General features: G+C 43.0%; 1 protein-coding gene across 1 annotated transcript in view; it reads right to left on the bottom strand.

Moving 5' to 3' along the window:
- LOC310754093 (transmembrane 9 superfamily member 2-like) overlaps positions 1-15,614 on the bottom strand; it is a 53,978-nt gene extending 38,364 nt beyond the window's left edge. The window contains exons 1-6 of the mRNA XM_083595609.1: positions 15,262-15,614; positions 6,873-6,940; positions 6,095-6,188; positions 5,638-5,765; positions 5,280-5,409; positions 1,249-1,376 (exon numbers count right to left, since the gene is read on the bottom strand). Of these exons, the coding sequence (XP_083451735.1) occupies positions 1,249-1,376; positions 5,280-5,409; positions 5,638-5,765; positions 6,095-6,188; positions 6,873-6,940; positions 15,262-15,411 (698 nt within the window). The 5' untranslated portion in view covers positions 15,412-15,614. The remainder of the gene's footprint in view (positions 1-1,248; positions 1,377-5,279; positions 5,410-5,637; positions 5,766-6,094; positions 6,189-6,872; positions 6,941-15,261) is intronic.
- Between the last annotated feature and the right edge of the window lie 1,105 nt (positions 15,615-16,719).

Raw genomic sequence — 16,719 nt, 5'->3', positions numbered from 1 at the left:
GTTATGTTAACTTTTAATGTGTATTGGGGGGGGTGAGAGGTTGTGTTACGTTGTAAATAAAATTCCAGTTTAAAAAAAAAAAGCAGCAAGAAAAGCTAATGCTCTTCTAGGCTGCATCAACACAAGTATAGCATCCAGATCAATATACTGCTCTATTCTGCATTGGTTAGACCACACCTGGAGTGCTGTATCCTGTTCTGGGCACTTCAGTTTATGGATATTGACAAGCTGGGCAAACAAGATGATTGAGGGTCTGGAAACCAAGCCTTATGTATGAGAAACAGTTGAGGGAATTTGGTATGTTTAGCCTGGATAAGAGAATACTAAGAAGAGATATGATTACCATCTTCCAACATCTAAAGGACTGTCACACGGAAAACAGAGCAAGCTCAGAGGGTGGGACCCAATCCAAAAGCTTCAAGCTATAAGTAAGAAGATTGCAACTAAACATCCTGGAAGAATTTTCTGACAGCAACAGCTGCTGGACAGCAGCACGGTCGCAGCACGGTCTCCCTTGGGAGAATGTGGACTTTCCTTCTTTGGAAGTTTTTAAGCAGAGGTCGGATGGCCAGCTGTCAAGGATGCTTTAGCGGAGATTGCAGGAGGTTGGCGTAGATGAACCTCGGGATCCCTTCCAACTCTACAATTCCACAATTCTCTAATGAATGTGCTGTCTCCCACCTTCAACCACAAATCCACAGGCATAGCACAGACCACCTGAACGACATTGAGGGTCCAACAGTGGTCCACAGATCACAGTTTTAAGAACCACCACTGTACGGTAAATTCAAATCGTACATCCATTGAGCAGATTTGAACAGGATGAAGAGTGTTTTGAGTCTGCACTTCCTTAAGGACAGATTTTAACAGATTCAGTATCCAGCATAAACGGGAAAGCGAACATATATATGGGTAAAGAACAATGCAGGAACACAAAAAGTGGAATGCTCCCAGGGACCTTGCGCCACCTCCTTGAAGCCTGAGTAGACTCTCTGAATGTAAAGGGTTGAAGGAAAAATAAATAAATGGAAAGCAGGGAACTGTGGGCTTCGCCTATTCTCCATTTCTTTATTATTCCCCACCTGTGAAAGGTCGCGACTGCATAAGAAAGCAGGTGCACGTTGCAGGCTTCTTGTACTGCTTAGCACCCCAACACCAAATAGAGCAGGTAACCAAAACAGAACTCAATATGAATAGTATCTGCCTGTGAATTGACACGCTGTAAATTGTCAAGTGCCCAGCAGTTACCTTTTGGGTTCCAGGCGAGCCGTAACCAGACGAGCTCCGAGCCAATTCTCATTCTGCGCACTGTGGTACGTGATCGTAATATCAACGTGGTTGAAAAGATAGTAGGTATTCTTCTTGTTGAACTCAGACTGGGGGTGTAGGGGAGAGAAATAGAGCCATTAAATGCCTAAAATGATTTATTATTATTTTCAGTATTATTTATTCAATTTTTAAAATACAGCTTAATTTTTTTAATAAAAAAGAAGAATCCCAAGAATTTTAGGAATTCACCCCTCATGGAGCTACAATTCCCAGCACCCAAAACAAACTATAGTTTCCAGGATGCTTCAGAAACAGTCTTGCGCTTTACATGTGTGGTGTATCTTGTGTCTGTATCTTGTGTGGATAGAGCCAGCCTTTGAAGTCACACTGAAGGTTCAAGGAAATCAGAAACAAGTTCAGGAAACACAGATGCTTTTCTTGGGAGTGGAATAGGAAAAGCACTGCCCATTTCATTCCCTGTACACACTTCTCCTCCATTCAACTGTTCAGGCTCTACTTTTTCATGCACCTCCAGCCTTACCCAATAATGCACACTGTTAATTTCCAATGCAATATGTAAAGCAGCCCTTTGTTTCTGGCATATAAAGGGTGAGCTTTGGAATAGTGGCTGCAGTTCCTCTAAGAGAACAAAGGTCTTTTCCAGGCTAATGCAATAAAGCTAATGACTCTGGGAAGTCTGCTGTAGAATCTTTGGGAAGAGAAATGACAATTTCAGAAAGCTGCTTCAAGTACAGTGGTACCTCTGGTTATGTACTTAATTTGTACTTAATTTGTTCCTGAAACTGTTCTTAACCTCAAGCACCACTTTAGATAATGGGGCCTCCCGCTGCTGCCGCGCGATTTCTGTTCTCACCCTGAAGCAAAGTTCTTAACCCGAGGTACTATTTCTGGGTTAGCGGAGTCTGTAACTTGAAGCTTATGTAACCTGAAGCGTATGTAACCCGAGGTACCACTGTACATTATTATTATTATTATTAATTATTATTATTATTATTTTAAAAACCTACTTTGGAGAATGAGTCTCTCAATCTCTGAAAACCTACCGACAAATATATTTAATTACACTCTCACTACTTGACGCTGGTTATCTGCTGTTTACTTTTCATGGACACAGCTCCAAAGCAAAGGAAATAAAAATGCACTCAACTATCCTTGCAAATTAAACTTTTAGTATACATCCGCATCCATGCGTTCCCCTGTGACCATCATTGATTGCTTTCTTGGTCCTATGCCTTGATAATAATAATAATAATAATAATAATAATAATAATAATAATAATATGCAATAATATCTTTATAGCCAATGAAATTTGCCACTGTACAAAGAGACATTAAGAAGCCCTTTCTTCCTGTAGATATTCCAATGCCCAGCAATACCTACTGAGAATTCTCCTGCAAGACCTGAACCATCATCGCCTAATTCTCACATTACTTCTGGGCATGTAATGCATACTCTGGGATGGGCAGAACAACACACAGGAGCAAACAACACAGCATCTGAGCTAGCCATGGAATCAAAACTGCTTTTCTATTTTCCGGCCAAACTGTTCCCAAGTGAAAGTGCTGGGAAAGTGAAATGTAGCTCTGCTCAGATATTTTAGGTCAACCAGAGACACTCTGGCTGTTTTAGACAGATGTTTTAGATATCAGTCATGTTGGCTGCAGCTGATGCCAATATCCAGAGGGCACCAGACTAGCAAAGGGTGGTTTTGGTTCCATGACGGAGCAAGCTTTGAACACCTAACAGATCATCTCATTCCATATAGACCCCAACCAAACCCTGTGTTGCAGGAGAAGGAATCCTGCAGCTACCATCTTATCAGGAGGTCTGTTCTGTACCATATTGTTAATTGACCTATTATGTGGTGACGCCTACCCTTTGGGCCTTTTTCCCATTGCATATGAGACAGGTACTGTCTCTGTTGTCTTTGAGGTGCTTGTTGAGGACTTACCTCTTTCACCAAGCCTTCTTAGTGGAGTTTTGTTATCTCAGTTGGCATCTCTGTCAGATTTGAAACTGATTTTACATTATTATTTAACTGTATTATATGCAAAAAAAATTATTTTATATATGTAACTGTTTTACATGATTTTACAGTACTGTGGTACCTCGGTTTAAGAACAGCCCTGTTTACGAACAATTCGGTTTACGAACTCCGCAAAACCAGAAATAGTGTCCCGGTTTGCGAACTTTACCTCCGTCTAATAAACGGAAGCCAAATAGAAGAAGGGCACCAGGGGTGGGAGGCCTCATTAGGGAAAGCATGCCTCGGTTTAAGAACAGTTTCGGTTTAAGAACCAATTTCCGGAATGGATTAAGTTCGTAAACCGAGGTACCACTGTACTGTAAATTGCTTTGAGGTCCTTCATAGGAAGCAATTCTTAAATGCGATGGTAATGATTGTGATAGGAAGATGGGAAACTGCCTTATAGAGAGTCAGACCATTGGGTCCATCTAACTCAGCACTGCCTACACTGGCTGGCAGCAGGTCACCAGGGTTTCAGGCAGCAGTCTCTACCAACCTTACCTGGAGATATCGGGGATCGAACCTGTGACCGTCTGCATGTGAAACAGATGAGTTATTGTCATTCCCAGCTGAGTTACAGATGCTGGTATTCTCTTGTCTACTTTCTTTTATCTTGTAATCTGTAGCCTACATTTATTTTTAATTCTCTTTAATTATAGGCTCTCATTGATTATTTAATTTTGGCTATGTTTAGAGGGCCAAAATTTCAATCAAAATCAAGAGCCAGCAAGTGATAATCAACTGAGCCCTTCAATACACAGCTGGCAACCAGTCCAAATAAACATGCTCAGACTCATACTTCATGACACACATTTTGTATTTCCTTCCCCCATCATATATCTTCTTAATTGTTCAGCAGGAGTTTTTGCACGTACCAACAAGGCATGGTTCAGGCATAACATTTGCACAACCAGCTAAACCACCATTTTGTGCAGGGGTGGGGGAACTTTTTCAGTCCGAGGGCCACATTCTATCATGGGCAATATTCCAAGGGCCACATGCCAGTGGTGGGGAGGCAAACCAGATTAGTGTGGCATGCACGAGGAGGAAAGAGCCGCTGTGAAGCTTGGGCGCATACACTCCCCCTCCTACTCCACCCATGACAAGGAAGGTGATTTTTGCAGTGTGTAGTTTCGGTTTCCTAAATCTTGGCTTATCATGTAACGTAACCAAGTAACTGCAGTTTATTCCCAACTATGGTCAATGTCAAAGACAAGCCACCCATCTTGCTAAACCATGATTTAGTGTGACACAAAAACACAGCCAACGCCAAGCCACAAGAATTCAAGAGCAGCTCTGCTAGATAAGACGAAAGGCCCATCTGGTCCAACATCCTGTTCTCACCAGATGTCTATGGGAAATTTGCAAGCAGGACGTGAGCACAACAGCATCCTCTCCATGTGTACTCCCCAGCAGCTGGCACTCTGAGCATACTCTGGAGGTGCTATGCAGTCATTGTGAGTAGAAGCCACTGACAGTCTTATAATCCATTAATTTAGCTAATCCCTTTTAAAAGCCATCCAAATTGGTGACCATTATTACATTTCATGGTAGAGACTGCCTTTTGCTAAGCATGGTTTAGACTTCATGCCATGGTTTGTGCTCAAAAAGTGCAAGCATGCTAAAGAGTCACACTGTTTCGCTTTCCCCCGAGAATTCCCAGATGCTATCCCACACAATAGCCCTGAGGGCAAAGCAACATCCCAATCACTGTTTTCCTGTTCAGTTTTAATGCCAAGCCACTTTGTTCAAGCTCTGCTCTGCAAGCCAGCTTCATCCAATGGTTTCAAGTGGTTATTTGGTGGCCACTTCTAGACCATGGTTTGAAGGACACTGTGAGTTCAGACACTGCTCCAAGGTTTGGTGCTGCACCTGAACCTTCACGGGATTCTAAAAAATGCCAGAGGTCTATATCTAATACCTTATCAGAAAGCATTAAGGAAATGCACCCTGACCACTTACATTTATAGTGCAGGAATCTTTAGCTCTGCCATCTGAAGCCACGAAGCACCCAACTGGAAATCCTGGATTACAGAATTTATGTAATTCTCCAAAATCGTAACACCAAGTCACTGGCATGTTATCGATAATCCTACACAAGAAAAATTGCAAGCAGATAATTCTGTTAAGAGTCAGAAACGCCCTCGAGTTTATTGGCACATTTGCTTTTAAAATGCATTTTAGAATTGCATGTGAATTACTTCGCTCTCTTTTATGAAATCAGTATTGGATAAAATTTGGGGTATCTTTCAAATCTCGATAGACAATTTCCATTCCTTCCTTCCACAGACTGTTGATTTTGCAGAATGTATAGACTCACCAGTGATGCTGGTAATTCAACCGCATTCCTTTCTTCAAGAATTCCAACTTGTTTTTGTCATTTGTATTCTCCGGGTCATAAGACTTCATACAGGCCACTTGGCACTGTTGGTTTTTCTTAAATGTAAACTGATATAAGCAGAGAAGTGTTTTAACATTTTTACTCCATGCAGATGGAAATGACACATTTTCTTTCATTCAAAATTACACTTTTGTAATCATCATTAGACCAACCCTTAACTTAAAAGCTGCCATTTAACATCTAAACACCTTTATGAATTCTGTGCAATTTTATTTTATCTTCAGTGCTCCCAAACCATTTTTCCAGGTTTTTTCCAGGCCTTCCCATCTCTACTACAGACCAAAATAAACAAACCTTCAGCATTTAGCCACACACACACACACACACACACCACACACACAGAGTCATCCAAATCATACTGAAAGGTTGCATGAACCTTGTAGGGTGATGATGCTATCCGCTCTCCAAACAAGACTTGTCCAAGATTTTCTGAAGGCCTTTTTTCTTCTGCATCTTGACAAAAGTCAAAACTATGAACAAACAAAGAAGAAGGTTGTTTCCACTTTGCATTGCAAGAGTTGCACTTATAACTAGGTTCTAATCTAAATCAAGCATGTGGTGTTCTGTTCTTTGACTACACCTCTCATCATCCCAGACCACTGGCTATGCTGGCTGGGAAAGATGGAAATTGGAGGCTGCACGTTCCACGTCCTTGCTCTAAGCGTTTTTTAACTGATGGATTATGTTGTAGATACAACACAAAACATGGTTTTCATTCATTAAAGTTCTAATGCCAAACCATGATGTATATTCTTAATGTACAGGCACATCATGATTTCTGTACTAACTCTCTCCACCAGCATTCACTGAGAACCCCTTCCCAAGCAGTAGGCTCTGACAGGGAGTAACATCCCAAACCACAGTTGGTTGGTTTGGATGCAAAGTTAAACCACAGTTTGCCAAAACCATAGTTTCAAATCACGGTTTCAGGTCACTCATAAACCACCGTTTGTCAGATGGTGTTGGCTAGACCCCTAAATCATCTCAAAGCCAATTCTGCCTCTATCATTTACCCATGCAAACTATTCCAAAGAAGTTTTACCATTCAGTTGGCAATCATCTGAACACTCTGCAAATTAGATGACACTTTGCTTAAACAAACATTTTAATGGGGAAATGCAAACACTGGCTTAATGGTATCTGGGTATACTTACGCATCATATTCATACGGTAGAACTGATTCAACCGAGTCCAGTCTGTTCACAAACAGCTCTATTTTTGACTAGAAGAACAGAAAAGCTGATTTAGACACTTTGAGTTGAATGTAATAATCCAAGACAGAATTTTTAAAAAGTTATTAAAGAACATTAAAGCATTCTCCACACTTAACAGTTCTAAAGAAGTTATCCCAACACTGTAATCCTAAGCATGTTTACTCAGAAGTAAATCCCACTGAGTTCAATGACTCCTACTCACTAATAAGTGTACTCAGGATTTCTGCACAATGCTGTTATTCTAAGCAGGTTTAAGAGGAAGCAAATCCTATTGAAATCAGTGGATCTTGTGCCCAATAAATACAGTTAGATCAGACAGTAAATTTAATTATTTCTATGTGCAATCACAATGAGTCAAGTCTAATACCTGAGTGCTTAGGAAACTGCCAAGCCAATCAGGCCCTTGGGACTCTCCCCAAGCCATGCTATGCACTCCTTAAGTGCTCGTGCCTGGCTGGAATATGTGCCTTTATTTCCATGGATGGACAAAAGAGAGGCAGTGCAGGCAAATGAGGAGGCACCAGGCAGGCTCACTGTTGGAAACACTATCCTATGTACATACTTTACCAGCCAACGGAGCCACACCACAACCCCAGGCTCGGGATGGACAATCTAAGGATGGACAATTCTAGGCTAGGGGTGGACAATCTCTGACCTTCCAGATGCTGTCAGACTATGTCTCCCACTACCGGCCATGCTGGCTGGGTCAGATGGGAGCTGGGAGCCCAAAAAAGCATGTGGAGAGCCATAGGTTCCCCATCCCTGTTCTTCTACACAAGCAGCATCTTGTTGTATTTATTTGTGCGCTCCCACAGTTAACTCTAGCAGGTCATTCGTTAGCATTCCCATTTCAGACAGACTAATGAGCTTGAGCGATCATGTCAGAGGGACTACGCCTCTGAATACCAGCCGCTGGGAATCTCAGGGGAGCAGAGTGCTCAAATAGGTTTTTTTTTGGGGGGGGGTCATGTGGCTCCTTTTCCCCTGGTACCAGCACAACCAGTTACTCTCGCTGAATTGCTGTAGTAAAACAAATACAGCCTTGCTTCCTGTATCAGTAGCATACAGAAGAAATTCAGGTAGCTTATTAAAGGAAAGTAATCAAAGGAGGAACCAGGATTTTTATTCATATATTCATAAGCTGCCCTTCAGCCAAGTTTCTGAGGTGGATAAGAACAAAACAAGATAAAACACATAAAGATAGTAGGTAACAATGCTTTAAAAATATGTATTAAAATATTCAGTTTCTTAAAGAACCGATTGCTACAAATAATTATTTAAATTGTTAAATTAGTCTATGTAAGGGGGAGAGAGAAGGTAAAGAAGCCCCAACTCTGCTGAGACACCTGAAACTTTTGGTTCCTCCTCTCCCTAAACAGTTTCTCCTTTTCACCTGATCCTTACAAAAGCTCTGTAACTAAAAACTAACACCTGAGTGTGCTTCCCCCCCCCATCCCCCATCCCTTTTCTTACTGAACTGCGTCCTTTACAATGAATGCCTGAATGCTGGCACTGCCTTGTTATCAATCTTTGTAAGCTGCTTTGGAAGACTTCTCCAGCTGAAGAGCAAGGGGAAACACTTCAAACAAACAAACAAACAAATAAACAAATAAATAAATAAAGCAATGATTAAGGAACGCCACAAGGCTTCACAGCAGAGACAAGATGCAAACCAGGGAGTACCAGATTCAGTCTCTCAGCAACTACACTACCTCTCTCATTTAACAGCCTGGCCACTGCCATCCATGTCCAGGTAACCTCCAGATTGGAATACTGCAATGTGCTCTATGTGGAGCTGCCCTTGAGGTCAACCTGGAAACTGCAGCCAGTGCAAAATGCAGCAGCTCCTCCACTCTCTGCAGCAGAGTATCACCATCACGTTATGCTGCTGCTGAAAAAATTGCACTGGCAGATAATCAACTCCACGGGAAGGCTCAAAGTGCTGGCTTTGAAGTACACAGTCTCATACAGCTTGGGACAAGGATACCTAAAAGACCATCTCATCCCTTAGATGCCCAAGCCATCACTGCACTCTGCAAAAGAGGGCATCCTGCAGATAGCATCCTTTCAGGAGGGCTATTCTGTGCAATGTCAGCCAGGCCTCTAGTGTGGTGGCACCTCCCCTTTTGGAACTCGCTCCCATTACATCTCAGACAGGCACTTTCTCAATTGCTTTTTCGGCACCTTCTTGCCTCTTCAAACAAGCCTTCCAAGTGGAGGCTGTTATCCCAGTCAGTGCCTATACTGAATCTGAAATAGTTTTTATATAATGCAACTGCTTTATATATTGCTGCAAAAGTTGGGTGCCACCAGCCCTCACTCTCAGCTGAGTGGTAGCAAGATTCCAGGAGGTTCCAAGAACTCACACAGGATCTGTGTTCCTTTGAGAATCAAGACACAGCACAGGCTGTCTTGGCTTTAAGAAATATGACTTATTCACATATTTACGCCTAAGTTTAGTTGGAGGGAGTCCAGACCTTACAGTTTCTTCTTTTACTTCTTTGGCAATCACTCCTTAGCCAAGTAAGATTGTCTTCCATGAACACAATCTTAACAGTGAGCCCATAACTGACTGTGCAGGCCAATTCTGGATCCACACGTCTTTCCACAGTGGTGACATGGGTTTCCAGGCAGGAGTTGATCACGGTGAGGATTTGCCAAACATGCCTTCCTCTAAGCACGTTTCTCCCTTTCATCCTGAGTTCGAGCGTCTTCAAAGTCCATGACATCTTTGATAAAGGCTGTTCTCCAGCTGGAGCACTTGTAGGCCAGTGTTTCCCAATTTTCAGTATTTATATTACATTTTTTTAGATTTGCCTTGAGAGAGTCTTTAAACCTCTTCTGTTGACCACCAGCATTGTGCTTTCCATTTTTAAGTTTGGAATAGAGTACCGTAGTTGCTTTGGAAGACGATAATCAGACATCCACACAACATGACCAATCCAACGAAGTTGATGTTGAAAAATCATTGCTTCGACACTGGTGATCTTTGCCTCTTCCAGTACACTGATATTAGTTCGCCTGTCTTCCCAAGTGATATGTAAAAATTTTCAGAGACACCGTTGATGGAATCTTTTTGAGGAGTTGGAGATGGCATTTATAAGTGGTCCATTTTTCACAAGCATGCAGTAGTACAATAGCTTTGTAAACAAGCATTTTGGTTTCCCTGCAAATGTTCCGATCATCAAACACTCTGCACTTCAATCAGGAGAAAGCTGTGCTTGGCTTATCCCCAGCTAGCTGTGTAAAGCTGCCTGGGCTTGTGATCCTAAAATGCTTGGCTTTTTAATTAACCAAACCTTGCTTCCTTTATGAACTTATGCATCTTTACTGCATCTAGAGCAGGGGTCAGCAAACTTTTTCAGCAGGGGGCCGGTCCACTGACCTTGTGGGGGGCAAGACTATATTTTGGGGGCGGGGGAAATGAACGAATTTCTATGCTTCATTGTTTTGTGCAGTTGTTAGTGTCGTAGTTAATGGTTAGCCTTCCCCCCCCCCTTTAAAAAAGCTCAACAACTTTTGCCTCTCTCAGTTTTTTTTATACTGGGACTTTCTTCCTCTCTCATAACACCGAAAGTCGGAAGATTCAGGATAGATAAAATGCTTCCTCACGCAGCACAGTTAAACTATGGAACTCGTTCCCACGGGAGGCAGCAATGGCCACCAACTTGGAAGGCAATAAAAGAGGATTGGACAAATTCAGGATAAGTCTATCAGTTGCTCCACCCCCACACTTGTAGATAATAATTACCATATTTTTCACCCTATAGGATGCACTTTCCCCCCTCCAAAAATGAAGGGGAAATGTGTGTGCGTCCTATGGGCCGAATACAGGCTTTCGCTGAAGCCTGGAGAGCGAGAGGAGTCGGTGCGCACCGACCCCTCTCACTCTCCAGGCTTCAAGAAGCTCTGTGCCACCCTCTGTGCCGCGCCGGGCTCCCGAGGGTTGCGCGGAGCTGCCTGCGCTCCAGGGCTTGGCGCAGCTCCGCACAACCCTCCGAAGAAGGGGAGGGCCCACTGGGGAGAAGCGCGCCAGCCTCCACAAGCTTGGGGGACAGCGGGGAGGCGCAGCGCCGCCATCCCGCTGTTCCCCGACCTGGTTTGGATTCCCCGACCTGGTTTTAGGGGGGAAATAAAGGGGGGGAAACTAGGTGTGTCCTATGGGTCGGTGCGCCCTATGGGACGAAAAATACGGTAATTATTCCAGATACCAGTTGCTAGAAACCACAAGGGGGGGAGGCTGCTCTTGTGCTCGGGTCCTGCTTGAAAGCTTCCCACAGGCATCTGGATACAGGACTAGATAGGACATTAGCAGGCTGTTCTTATCTTATGCAATCCCAACCGTTAGGTACACCGACTGGGAGAGGTTAGGTCCTACCCGCTTCCCACGTTAGGAAAGCCTGGATGAGATATACAGTGGTATCTCGGGTTAAGAACTTAATTCATTCTGGAGGTCTGTTCTTAACCTGAAACTATTCTTAACCTGAAGCACCACTTTAGCTAATGGGGCCTCCTGCTGCCACCGCACCGCCAGAGCACGATTTCTGTTCTCATCCTGAAGCAAAGTTCTTAACCCAAGGTAAAATTTCTGGGTTAGCGGAGTCTGAAACCTGAAGCGTATGTAACCCGAGGTACCACTGTATAGCCAACTGAATGTCAAAAGCGGGTAGGGCAGTATATCTAGGTGGAGTGGCAATTAAATTTGAATACATACTTTTTTTCTCAGGACAAGGCAGAGGAATAGGGCTGTACAGAGGGGAGGGGAGATGCCCTGTTTGGTTGGAATAGGGCTTCCCTAAGCCTGAACTACTGTGGGTGTGACATCTATTCAAGGTCAGTGGGTGGATGAGGGGAAGACAGGAAATGAGTCATTGTGGCGCAATAAATTTGAACGTTGAAGTAGGAAAACAGGGTTTACACAGGGGTAAAGCCTTAAGCAGATACCACCGTCTTAATTATTTGCCTCAGCACTATTACACCTTGTAACTCTCACTTACAGATCTGAAGGTTGCAACAGCAACCTGACACACAACCAATACAGGTGAACGTTAGCAGGAAAACAAATTCCCTGTTGTGAAAATAAAAGAAATGAGGGAATTTCCCTTGCTCTATTACTAATTGCTAGGCCAGAGACGATGAACCTTTTCAACCAAAGAGCCTCCCAGGAGTCAAAGACAAGTGGAAACAGAACTAAGAGGGGGCAGCATAATGCATGCAAATTTTACCTTCCATCCAGGCAAGCAAGCACGGCTACTGGGGAGTGTGGCCTGGAGGGTCTCAAGGGCCAGGTGCACAGGCCTGGAGGGCCACATTTGGTATCTAGGTCTGATGTTCCCACTAACTCCATGCTAGGCCACTGAAGGTGCAAAAGGAGTCACAGAAGCAAGTTCTAAGGGTCTTAGGACAGTCTAAATCATTTAGCCTGACCCATTTCATGGAGTTGTTTCAAGGACACATTATATGCATATATCTTATATTTATATACTTAGAAAAAATCATGTCAAACTTCTTCTCAGAATATAAAGGAAAAACTACATACAAGTCGCAGCCAATGATTTCATTTACCGTAGATTCCGGCGTATTAGGCGACTGGGCGTATAAGACGACCGCCCAAACTGGCAGCTGCCGATTTGGGGGGTCATCTTATATGCTTTGGCAGCTTTGCTGGGCGCGGAGCAGAGCCCGCCGCCCACTGCTGCTGCCCAGTGAAGCTGCTGCCGCCGCCGCAGCAGTGGGTGGCAGGCTCCGTGCCAGGAGGAAGCCACCCAGCGAAGCCAGCTTAGCATCGCTGGGCAGCTTTGCCGGGCAGCTTCATCTCGGCGCAGATCCCGCCGCCCATTGCAGCCATACCCGGCGTATAAGACGACCCCCGACTTTCTAACCTCTTTTCCGGGGTTAAAAGGTCATCTTATACGTCGGAATCTACAGTAAATTCCATATTCTGAAGAATATTTTGGAACACAAATCTATGTCAGCTCTGCCACTACATTGTACAGAAAATATTGGGACAGTGTACAACGTTAAAACATAGAACACAATCTTTTTTAAAAAAGCAGATAACCATTTGAGGAACCTGGCTAATCAAAAAATAAAAACTGAGGAGCTGCAAAGGCATGCTGGCTCTATACGTACTGGTACATACATACATACATACATATCTGGTTTCAAACGATTTTACTTTGGGGGGGGGAATGGTTAAATAAAGCATCAGGGTGGATTTGATTTAAATCAAATCGATTTAAATCACAATTTAAATCACTAGTCAGTAAGACTTGGTTTAAATAATTTTTTTTACAGAAAGACTCATTCTTGCTGGTATAATCTTAATATTTACAACCAGATGAAGGTTTCATTTTTAAAATAATAAATTTTCAGAGTAGTTTTTAAGTTATATCAAAAATTTGATTTGGTTATACTATTAGAAATACATAGACAGATAGTTATGAAATTATTGTGAGGCTTAAAATGTTAACTGTTTATATTTGGACAACTTTTCTGCTGTACTTTATTGGAAGGAAAAAAATAATAATTTTCTTAATAATAATTTAAACAATTTATTTAACTAAAACAATAACATTACAGCATATGTATCCATGTTTGTTAACTGATGTGGTTAAACAATTTTTTTATTTAAAAAAAAACTCGGACTGAGATTTAGCACACATGAAAAACTTAAAACAAATCCTTATTTCCTGATGAATAGCCTTTGGACTATAACGTAACTTAAATGGAAAACTATCTTTAGAAATATTTTTCCTCCAAAAGCATTTTATTTTAAAAATCCGATTTAAATTAAAAAAAAAACAGTTTGAATTTAAAAAAAATCCAATTAAAATTTTAAAAATCTGATTTTAAAAAAAATCATTGACTTTTATCCACCCTGTAAAGCATTGTGCACACCTATGTACGCTGAATACATTTTTATTTATTAAATTTGTATACTGCCCTTCAAAGATCACAGCCTGGCTCACAACACAAATATACAAAATGAGAACACAAAATACATAAGAAAACAAGCACAACAAACCAATAACCCCCCTCCCACAAGCACATCTAATAGCCCATAGAATGTTAATCAGCCAAAGGCCTGGTTATAAAGAAGTGTTTTCACCAGGTGCCTAAAAATACGTAATTAAGGTGCCAGGCGAGCCTCCCTGAGGAGAGCATTCCTCAAACAGGGAGCCACTGCAGAAAAGGCCCATTATTGTATTGCCACCCTCCTGACCTCTCATGGAGGATGCACATGAGAAGGGCCTCAGAATGATCAAAGGGTCCCAGTTGGTTAATATGCCATGGGAAGAGGTGAATTGGGCCCAGAAACTAATTGGCAGCCAGTGCAGTTGGACCAGGATTCATGTAATATGCTCAAAGTGTTTTGCCCCAGTAAGTAACCTGGCCAATGAATCCTGCACCAGCTGAAGTTTCTGAACAGTCTTCAGAGGCAGAAATAATAATAATAATAATAATAATAATGCATTGCAGTAATCCAGCCTAGAGGTTTGCAGAGGACAGACAAGGGAAGTTAAGCTGTCCTTGCACAGACGGGGGCACAGCTGCTGGTTTTTAACTGGACAAGTGGGGCAAGCGCCCAGAGCACAAGCGGTCGCCTTGACCGACCCAAGCACCTTGCCCATGGCTGACCAACTGAAACTCATACAACACAGCAGGACTGGATGGTGCTCTGGGCACCCCTTGAGATTCATCTGCTCTAACAGCAGAGTCAAAGTTCCCGGGGGATGCAAAGCTATTTCACCCTTCAAAATGCTTTGCAAACTCCACAGGAGAGAACTGCTACTACCATCCTTCCTGCCACCTCCTTCAGACCAGACTGGGTTAAAAAAAAGGTCCTGCACTACCCGGGAAAGCTCTGCCAGTCAAGTTCCCACTGTGTGCGTGTGTATTTAAATGCTCGTTCTATCGGTATTTAATGATTTTAAAAAAAAACACAACCATCGTTTCCTCCTAGGTTTTCATCTGTTTCTGCTTTTATTGGTAAGATGCCTTGAGCCCCTTGTCAGGGAAAAAGAATATATTATAGAGGAACATATATATGTGTGTGTGTGTGTATATATATATATATATATATATATATATATATATACACACATACACATGAATTAACTACTACTACTACTACTAGGTATGAATTATTTACAGCGCATGATAAGCTTGGAAGTGGGGGGGCGTCTTCCCACCCAGGAGAAAAGCTTAAGAGGGGGTGTTTAGAAGGGGGTACACCTGGGGGAAAGGGGAGGGGCTCGGTGTGTGCCCCCTCCCCCACCCCGAGGAAGGGGCCCCTCCTCTCGACCCCCCTCCCTCTCCTACACACCTTGCATCCGGCTTTGTCGCCTCCCTCGTCGCAGAAGCTGACAGGAGCCAAGCCCGGCAGGTAGAAGGCGCCGCACAGGGACGCCCAGCCCCCCAGGAGCAGAACAACCAGAGGCAGCAGCGGCGGCGGCGGCGGCGCTCTGCTCCTCATCGTGGCGGCTCCGGCTGTTTCCCGCGACCACCGGCCGGCGACCACCGCTCTTTTGCTAGGCACTGAGGGGAAAGGGAAGCCCAGCCGGGGTGGAGAGAGCGCACGCGCAGGAGGAGGGGGAAGTAAGCGCTGGGGCGGGGCGGGCCTTCCTCGGCGGTCTCGTCACAATCACCTTGCGCTCGAGGAGGAGGAGGAGGAGCGGAGGGAGGGTGTGGCCACGTGACCAGAACACAACGCCGCCGACGCCATCTTGGGTGAGGGCATCTTGCCCCGCCCCCTTCCTTGTCCAAAACCTTTGCGACGAGAGAAGGGTGGAAAGCGGGGGAAGCTTTCTTCCTCCCACCCCCACACCGCTTACGTTTGCTTTCTTTTTTTGCACAGACTGGTATAATTTTATACAAGATATAAATATAGATATGTGTGTGTGTGTGTGTGTGTGTGTGTGTGTGTGTATTGCAAAATTATTTAAAATTACGTATAATTATTTACACAAATATTAACATGCTAATACTTAGGTGTCAAAATATAGTATATAATATATAATAATACATGTAGGGGAACCATGCATTCTTTCCTGAATTTATTGGAGCAAGTATAAATAAATGTGATAGATATATAGAAATAGGCACATTTAAATTGTACGTATTTATTTACATAGATGTGTATGTGCATATATGTATCTATGGCCCATTTAACATTGGCTGTCCCATAAGTGAGAGGAAGAGAAGGCATGTGAAGACAGCATCCAGCATCTGCTCCTGACTGATTTGTTTTGTGTGTATGGTTTATAATGCACCTGCTGCCTTTTATAAATACTCTTTGAGGGCTTCATTGATAAAGCAGGATACAGTGGTACCTCAGGTTAAGTACTTAATTCGTTCCGGAGGTCCGTTCTTAACCTGAAACTGTTCTTAACCTGAAGCACCACTTTAGCTAATGGGGCCTCCTGCTGCCGCCACACAATTTCTATTCTCATCCTGAAGCAAAGTTCTTAACCCAAGGTACTATTTTTGGGTTAGCAGAGTCTGTAACCTGAAGCATCTGTAACCTGAAGCGTATGTAATCCGATGTACCACTGTATAACTCTTAGTTAAGAAAGAAAAAGAAAAAGAAAAAAAAACAGAAAAATAAAATCCATTAAAAAACACAGCGAATCTTCCCATAACTTATCTTTCATTTGCTTGTTTCCTTGACCTCCTCACACCTCCCTTTTTTGTATTCTAGTTCGGTTAACTATTTCAGCAAATCCTTTCCATCTTTTCCAATTTTTGTCCTGTAATTTATCTTAATATAATGTAGCTTTACTTT

This window comes from Podarcis filfolensis (genome assembly GCF_964270895.1).
Source record: "Podarcis filfolensis genome assembly, chromosome: Z".
Lineage (NCBI taxonomy): Eukaryota > Metazoa > Chordata > Lepidosauria > Squamata > Lacertidae > Podarcis > Podarcis filfolensis.
The sequence above is the reverse complement of the archived record's forward strand: the minus strand, read 5'-3'. Positions and strand labels throughout refer to the sequence as shown.